The 9,240-nt window shown below is 39.8% G+C and overlaps 1 protein-coding gene across 1 annotated transcript; it reads right to left on the bottom strand.

The window, feature by feature from the left end:
- Positions 1–860: 860 nt before the first annotated feature.
- On the bottom strand, positions 861–3,612 carry LOC107762045 (F-box protein AUF1). The gene is made up of 2 exons (XM_016580360.2): positions 2,370–3,612; positions 861–1,698 (listed from the first exon to the last, which is right to left on the bottom strand). Exon 1 carries the CDS (start codon positions 3,416–3,418, stop codon positions 2,384–2,386), a length of 1,035 nt encoding a protein of 344 aa, XP_016435846.1. The 5' UTR covers positions 3,419–3,612; the 3' UTR covers positions 861–1,698; positions 2,370–2,383.
- Between the last annotated feature and the right edge of the window lie 5,628 nt (positions 3,613–9,240).

The raw sequence follows: 9,240 nt of genomic DNA on the forward strand, positions 1-9,240 counted from the left end.
ACTGAAAGTAATAATCATTACCGTACTAGTCCAGTGACGAAGCCAGAAAATTCAAAAAGAGTAGATTAAATTTTGAACACCCTTTGTCAGTGGGCTATGCAAGGGTGTTCAAAGTCTATTTTTAATCAGTAACAAGTAATATTTTACTTTATACGTAGTATAATTTTTCGGCGAATTGTGGTCAGTGCACCACTTTAATTATATATCCCCGGCAAGATGTTGATGTGTAGGTTAAATTCTCAACTACTGAAAATAAATAAGCAAGTCAGGAATTTCAATTACTATGATTGGTGAAAAAAATCATGTATTGCCCAAACGCTTATTGTTTCAAAAGATAACTAAAATTGGTCGCCAACAAGTCAGAAGTCAGCACTGCAAACAACCTTAATGGCCATTTGATAGGTACCTAAAACATCCAGGTCAGTCTAATAACCTTTATAGATATACCACTTATTTTCTCAATTGGACTAATAAGTAATAACAATTTCATTACCATTAACTACAATTCTTCCTGTTCCATAATCTGCAGATCTAAACCTCCGTCAATGTATGAAGTCTCCCATGATGAGTTTAGATGTCGAGTTAGGAATTAGGCCGAAAAATACCCAGCTACAAGTCTACTAGTTGTGGATGAGCTCTATCACTTGGCTTGGCTTGTGAAAAATGGTCGTGTATAAGAGTGAGAACCAACAACAACGACCCAGTAAAATCTCACAAAGTGGGATCTGGAGAGGGTAGTGTGTACGCAGACCTTACCCCTACCCCGATGGGGCAGAAAGGTTGTTTCCGATAGGCCCTCGGCTCATGAAGACGGAAATAAAACAAGAGACAATTCATCAGTGTCGTCAACAGAAACCATAGAGATAGTAACAGCATCATAAAACATAAAATAGATGACATGCAATAACAATTACCAGTAATTAAGGCTCAGGGCTATGAAAAACAGAAAGGATAGTGTGGACTCAACATTAACCACAAGCCGTCTGAGATCAACCCTATCAAACCCGCCTCACCCCCGGTATGAAGTAGAAAAATCTCGACTACCCCCTAACCTACAACCCTAATGCTCGAGCACCATACCTTCCTATCAAGAGTGAGAACCAACACTAAAACTTCTTTATACAACAGCTGCAACTTGTTGATTATGTAATTGTTGCCTCGTTAAAATTTAGATCAACTGTCATTCCAGGGAAACTATAAACGTCCAAAAACCAACAGAAGAATACAAGCTACAACGATTATCACACATGGCCATTAGACACAGCTAACTAAAGCTTTTGATCGGGCTGCTAACTATTCAGAAACAAATTTAATCAAAGACGTAATTAAGGACTCATGCTTCAATAGTCATTTGGAAAGGCATTCATCAGGCCTTGCTCATACTCTATCACAGCATTATGGTGAATTCATACTCTATCACAGCATTCATCAGGCCTTGCTGATAATTCCATCTGCTATTTTGCAACATACTGCCAATAACTCAAAAAATCTGTAATGCGATATTGCTATGGAACCTACGTGGCTTTGGCCCTTTGCTAATAGGTTCCTCGAGGTACCCGTCCCTTCTGCCGAGGTTGTTCAGGTGACAAATCAATTGCATCCTTCAGCATAGAGGTATCCTAAAATAGAGGTTTCCCTCCTCCTCTTCTTCCTCTTATGGGATTTCAGATAGTTGCCATTGTAGCCCTTTTTTACAGGCTGCAGGTATATTAGACGTAAAGTGTTCAGTTGGTACTTCTCAATCCCAAATAAGCTAGAATCAGCTAGATGACTTCTGTATTATCATGTAAAAGTTAATCAAACCTACAAGTTGGAACACTCAGTATCTGCTCGACATACTTTTTACCATCTAGCCAGCACAAATTCCATTCACAATATATTTCAATCAATTATTCCTCCATCCCAAGTGGGTCGGACATATGACTCCTCAATATGCCTTTGAATGCAAATTAGGGGTTCAATAAGTAGGAACAAGTATGAACATTGGTTTCTGAAGTCCTAATGAAAAGAGACTTGTGCTATCCCAATCTGAGAGTCCATCATAACATGAAACGCTACACAATAAGATCATACACTACAGGTAAAATGGTGTACGAATGCAATACAAGAAGAGGGAAACATAGCTCAATTGAAATGGTAAGATCAAGAGATCCTCACACAAAGTTTCAGTTCAATTCTCACTGCCCCAATACTTAAAACCCCCAAAGTTTGGATTTCGATCATGACTCTAATAGAAGCAATAGAATCTTCTTTCTTACTCACGAAATGCCATGTCTAACCATTACTTGTACAAATAGCAATAGAGATATATTTACAAATGACAACAAAATTCTAGACGATCATCACATTGATTGAGAACAAGTTCTTACAGATACAGTGGGAACTAAAAGGAATTCATCTCCAGGATATAACTTCTACTCTTGAGCAACCTCTCCACGGCTTCTCCATACATTGCATCATCCCCAAATGCCCCTAAAGCCAATCCTACATCTCCATTTTGTTCCTCCACCTCACTCCTCTCACCATTACCCTGATTAATTGGCCGCACAACAACCAACGTTGCTCCTATCATTTTCGTGCCATCAGAGAGTTCCATTCTAGCTTCATGCCTCATCCTCATTCGTACAGCTGGCACTGTTGTGCGATTGCTCCGCCACCAAACACCAACACCATTCCCACTGGTAGCATTATTCACCTCCGCTTCCTCACCTTCGCCTTGGCTATCTCTACATTCTCTCAATCCTTTCTTATCCATCACTACTCTGCCTTCATCTTCTCTGTCTTTGATCACCAAATTCTCCAGCTCCTTGTGCTCGTTTACGACTTCCATCATCATGTAATGCCTTGCTGATGCTGCTATTAATGCGCTAATTGTCCAAACTACCCTCATTTTCAAACCTCCCCCAGCTCCTCCTCCCCCTCCTCCTAACTCTGCCTCTCCTCCGCCACCTTCCCCACCGCGAAACCCTAAAATCACGCAGCTCTTTAGGGTTTTCCCAAACTCTGCCTTCCACTTAATCGTCGTGCCTTTCTCTAATCGAAGATCGCCGGACGGCAGCTCGATTTGGAGATTCCGGATCTTCTCAAACTCGCGTAGAATCTGGGCGGGTGAGTTTTGTGATCGGGTCGGGTTTGGGAGAGGCTTGCTTGGGGAAACGAGATGGTGAAGGGATTTGATGATGGATCTGAGGAAAGCAATAAAGAAGGAATCATCGTCGTCGTCGGAATCGGTGGCGGAGATAACCCGGTCGACCCGGAGGAGGAGCGAATCGGCTTGAGGAACCAAAGAGTTGAACCGTTTGGAAACGGAGCGACATCGGATTAGGGTTTTGATGTCAGAGATTTGGTTGAAGATGAGGTTGATAAGCGGGTCAGGTATCCGATCGAACCCGTCAGAGTGATCCAATTCGAACTCCATAGCCGGCGTAAAATTATTTTTTTCTGAATTGTTTTTTAAGAAATTAAGAGAAAGAGGAGTGGTTGGGTGTGTGGATATGAACGGGAAAGACAGAGAATTGGGTATTGGGCTCTGAAAATCGAGCTTTTTGAGGGGAGCGTAGATTTTGACCGTTGACCTGAAGTTAGCAGTGGGGCCCTAATGGGATTTTTCTTTCTTTTTAGCCTAATTGCCGGCTTTCGTCAGAAATTTAATAAAGGGCGCCGTGGTTTGTTTTTCGTGCTACCGGAACACGCTTAGCAAACCCCGTCACATTTTCCATTGAACTTTGAAAAGGCAAAAACGAAAAAGAGGAAAATAAAGGTAAATTTGTCTTTGAATCATTGGCACCATGTAATCATCATAAAATAATATCTGTCCATGCGTATCAAACCACATTAATTTGTTACTCTGAAATGATAAATTGATAGATATACATATTAATTAAATATAATTAAACATATATTGTGCATTTATTGGATTGTAATAACAGGTCATGCTTCAAATTATAGTCTTTTAGGCTAACACAATTGTGTAATAGTTGTATTTATTGGATCTTTTGTTCACAGTTTCATGGTTTAGATGGTCACTCAACTTTGAATAATTTGTCATCAAAGTCAAATAACTTTTTTTGTCTTTCAAAAATCAATTAACTTTAGGTAATTGACCATCAAAGTCATATAACTTTCTTTCGCCTTTCAAAAATCACTCAACTTTACCTAGTTCACTTAAATGGTCTTTCTTTCTAGATTTTGTACTTCGCAGTTATATTTAGTGGCATGAAAAAAATTAATTTTAAGAAAAAATTATTAAAATACTAATTTAAAACCTAAACCATTTTAAAATCAAACCCAATCGGTTACTCAATACATGACTCCTCTCACATATATCAGTCGACTTTAACAGCTTCTCTGCTCCATATGCAATTATAGTTAATTTGAAAGTTTTGTACTTTTGTACAATGATTTATATAATTGAATTATCCCATCTCAAATATATGTGATATTAAATTTAAAAGTTAAAATGAACTACTTATGAAAAAAATTGAGCACAGCTAACGGAAGAGCAAGAGTGCAAGACAAACTTCTGAAAGTTAAGTAGTTAACATTCAATAGATGATTATGAAGAAACATGAAAATTTTCAAATCAATCTAACCATTCTATTATAACTGAGGTTATGCTTTCAATAAACTTTGCATAACCCGACATTCAATAGTGCAAGGGACTGTGAAAGCACCCGGATCTTCCAATTTCGGAGTCATTGAGTGTACAATAGCACTCACTTAATGTGTGATCTTGATAGTTTCACAATTCATCGACCTCTTCTTGGTGACCAAGTCCTTCATGAACTTTGCATAACCCGACATTTGTTCCAATGCCTCAACCAATGGTACATTGATAGACAAACTCTTCATCATGTCAATAAACTTTTTGAATTGGTTCTCACTATTTTGCTTTGCAAGCCTTTGAGGGTATGGAGGAGGAGGCCTTGGCATTGGTGCCTTAGCCTTTGGCACTACCGGTTCCGGTATGTCAATCACGTGCTCCCTAGATGGGTTCACCTCTTCTTACGTCTCCTCCACATTTTCATCAATATCAATTCTCACTTCGTCATTAGCTTGAACCACATTGCTTTGAATTTCATCTTTCTGAATCACAACATCATCATCCACAATTCTACTTTGATTTGAGGTGGTTGCATATCCATCTTTCCCACTTCTCGTAGTCATGGCCATAGCATGTCCCGTATTATTCTCACCATTTGGGTTCACCACTGTATCACTTGGTAGTTCCCCCTTAGGACGAGTGTTCAATGCTTGTGAGATTTGGCTAAGTTGAACCTCCAAATTGCGGATTAAAGTGTTGTGGGAGGCTAATTAAGCATCGGAGTCTGCATTTTTCTCCATCATTTGCTTGAACATATTTTCAATCCGTCTCATCTCATTGTTAGAAGAGCTCGGGCCTTGAGAAGGATAGGGAGGTGGATTGCTCGGTTGTTGGAACATCAGGGCCCTTTGAAAACCCGACCCCCGATTGTTATTGTTGTTCCACCCTCCTTGATTACCTCCCCAATTACTTTGATTGTTGTCACCCCAATTTTCTTGGTTTCCTTGATTATTCCAATTGTCTTGATTATTATTATTTCCCCAATTGCCTTGATTATTGTTGCCACCACTCCAATTGCCTTGGTGGCCTTGGTTGTTCCAATTTCCTTGATTTTCTTGTGATCTCCATTGTTGTTGATTTTGAGCATTGTTTCTTTGACCTTGATAATTGTTGACGTATTTCACTTCTTCTTCCTGCTCATTATACGAATCACCTTGGTTATATCCACTATCATCTTGCATGAATTGTTCCAAATGGCTTTGCCCTTTTTGACCTTTTGCCGTCTCTTATTCATCATCATATTTACGCCTTTCATCGCATTCACTTGTTTTGGCCCTTGAACTTGTTGCAGCTAAGCTTTTGCCAATTGGTTCGTTGTGGTTGTTAACTCTGCGATAGCTTGCCCATGATCATGTAGTTCCTTGTGTAGGTGAATGACATTGGAGTCACCTTGCGGAACATTGGCCCTACTTTGCTATGCCGATGAGGTATCCGCCATCTCATCCAAAATTTCACAAGCTTCGGCATAAGGTATGTTCATGAAGTTCCCGCCGGCGAGTTAATTTACCACACATTAATTTGTTGTGTTGATCCCCCTGTAGAAGGTTTGTTGGATCATGGCCTCGGTCATATCATTATTCGTGCACTTTTTAACCATGGTACGATATCTTTCCCAAATCTCGTGCAATAGCTCATTGGGCTCTTGCTTGAACACTAGAATTTCATCCCATAGTGTAGCCATGTGCCCCGGAGAGAAACATTTAGCAATGAATTTTTCGGCCAACTCATCCCACGTATGGATGGAATGATTGGGCAATCTCTCTATCTAGTCCAATGCTTTTCCCCGTAAAGAAAAGGGAAATAGCCCCAACCTTAGCGCGTCCTCAGAAACATTGGTTTGTTTGCTCCCCCAATAAGTATCGACGAACCCCTTGAGATGCTTGTAAGCATTTTGATTTGGAGCCCCAGTGAAGAATCCTCATTGCTCGAGTAGTGTAAGCATCACGTTGGTGATTTGGAAGTTGCCCGTCATAATACGGGACAGGACTATAGCACTTGCATAACCTTCGTTCGGCAACACCCGGTGCGCTGCCGCTCTAGGTGGAGCTGGTATAAGGACGGGAACATTATCATGAGGCAGTCGGCCTCGCCTATTTGCTTGAGGTTCGGGAAGAACCTCATCTCCTTGATCATCGTCCACTTCCTCCCCCAATGGCAAATTACCAATGGGCTCGTTGTTGAGAGCCATTCTCGTACCTATAAGCAATTCAAAAACAAAATTAGTGACTTAGAAGGAAAAGAAAACAAATCACACAAAAACTTAGATATATAGCTAAATTCATTTAACTCCCCGGCAACAGCACCAAAAATTGATGTCGCCCAAACTCACACCACAAATATAGGTAGTGAGGCAGTCGAAGCAATAATAAAACCCAACACAAATCTGGGTCGAATCCTCAGGGAGTTAGAATTAGGATTAGGTATATATTTAGTGTAATTGTACAATATGCCTTAGATTACACTTCCACATTCTTGTTTGTTATTTCTACTTCTACTTTAAACTTTTGATTGCAATTATAAGACTAGAAGATAATATTTTTAGTTTTAGTTGTTTTCCGAATGATAAAAGATCTAGGGCCGTGAGTTCCACCTAGGTGGTTACCTAATGGGTTGTAAACTCTAGGGCAAGTTTGATTGGTCGGGATTGTAATATAGCAATCACACGCAATTACATACTCTATACCTCTCGGTAGTTTGAGTGATTTTGCCCAATTTGGCTTTCTCAAATCCAAATGGGTATTGCACAAAATACGTGATAAATCTCAAGTCGGGTCTTACTATCTCTAGACTCAACCTCTTTAATTGGGGCTATCAATTTCTTGAGTTCACCTCAATTTCTTGTTAGCCAAGTTTTCCTAGACTTAGTCTCTCTTTCTCAAGTAGATACTAAGTTAATTAAGCATGAATCAATATTTGCAATCATTAATTCTTGAATTCAAGCAAGAACTACGCTAAATATCACTAACTCAATCACAAACAAGTTCTAAATCAAATACCCATTAAGTACCCACACTAGGGTTGGGCCACAACCCTAGCTAAAAATTTAGCTACTCATGAAAAATAAAGAAATACAAGAAGAAATTAAGATAGAATGCATAATAATTGATTAGGGAAAGAAAATCTAATGTTTAGAAGCTAATCTAGTACAATATTACTCAAAATAATAAAGAAAAACGGCTCAGGTGCTCTCCCAAAACAAAACTTACCCTAAAAATGACAAAAGGTTCTATTTATACTAAGCTAAAAATATCTGACAAAAATGCCCCTGAGGAGGTTGTGCGGCCGCACAATTCTGTGTGCGGACCGCACTCTGAGCTTAACTGGTCAACTGGGCCTTCTACGGTCGCATAAAAATGGGATGCGACCGCACTTCATTTGATTATGCGGACCGCACAATTCTGAGTGTGGTCGCACACTTGAACTTGGACAGGAACATAGTTCTCTGATTCTTCTCTTCTGCGGACCGCACAATTGTAAGTGCGGCCGTACTTGTCATCTTGCGGCCGCACAATTATGGTGCAGTCCGCATATCTTCAGCCTGCCCAAAAACTAACTCTCTGAATCTCCTCTTCTGTGGCCGCACAATAATTGTGCGGTTCGCATACTCTGAAGGACATCTGACAGTGATGTTTCATTGTTCTGCGGCCGCACACAGTATTGTGCGGTCCGCACTGTGGGCCTTTTTGCCTTGTTTTGGTCCTTGTCCATTTTTGACTCCTTTATGAGTTTATTTTGACTTCTTTGGCTCGTCTCCCAATATTCCTGCACGAAAGAACTAATTCACATTTTATTAGTTCCCGGGAATACCTTTAAGCATTTTTGAGCTAAAACGCAAGTAAAAGAGAGCAAATAAGCGGTCAAAATCTCTACTTATCATATTGCAACTGCAAAACCTAAACTAGATGCCACCAAAACTAGCCCGAGTTTTAAAGAAAAATTAATAGCGGGTGAACATGGTGCATTAATTAATGTACTCACTAATTCAAGTGAGCATTACACATTTCATCTGCAAAACGATAGTACTAACAATCAATTGCTCCCAGTTAATAAGGATCAACATGTTCAACTATGACAAGATGACTTTCAATGGATCTATCAACCATGGAAGTTCTTAGTCATCATCAAGCTTCAAGGGAAAAGAATACAACACCACCTACTCAAAAAAGGATCTAAGAATTATGGAAAATTTTCCATTAATCGACTCAGGATCTGACCACTACATCACCAAGTTCAACAACGAGGAAAGCATGTTCAAAGTCTTGCACTATGGCCCTTGGTTTATATTTGGACACTTCCTATCAGTCCAAAGATGGAAACCAAACTTTGTAGCATCTGAAGCAAAAGTCTCACTAACAACCGTCTAGGTGCGACTACCACAACTACCAACCGATTTTTACGATGGATTAATTTTGGAAAAGATAGGAAACAAAATTGGTAGACTATTAAAAATTGACGCATTTACCTCCTCAACCTTAAGGGGACGGTATGTAAGGTTATGCATATAGATGCCTCTGGATGAGCCATTTGTTCCTTTCATCTTCATTGGTCAGCATAAACAACTTATATTTTATGAAGGGGAGAACTTTTTGTGTAAACAATATGGAAGATTGGGCCGCGTTCAGTCCAAATGTCCATAC

Source organism: Nicotiana tabacum, chromosome 12 (genome assembly GCF_000715075.1).
Source record: "Nicotiana tabacum cultivar K326 chromosome 12, ASM71507v2, whole genome shotgun sequence".
NCBI classification, from domain to species: Eukaryota; Viridiplantae; Streptophyta; class Magnoliopsida; order Solanales; family Solanaceae; genus Nicotiana; species Nicotiana tabacum.

What these genes read in the sequence shown, in the direction of transcription:
- LOC107762045 (XM_016580360.2), bottom strand. Translation starts at nt 3,418, where the DNA reads ATGGAGTTCGAATTGGATCACTCTGACGGGTTCGATCGGATACCTGAC.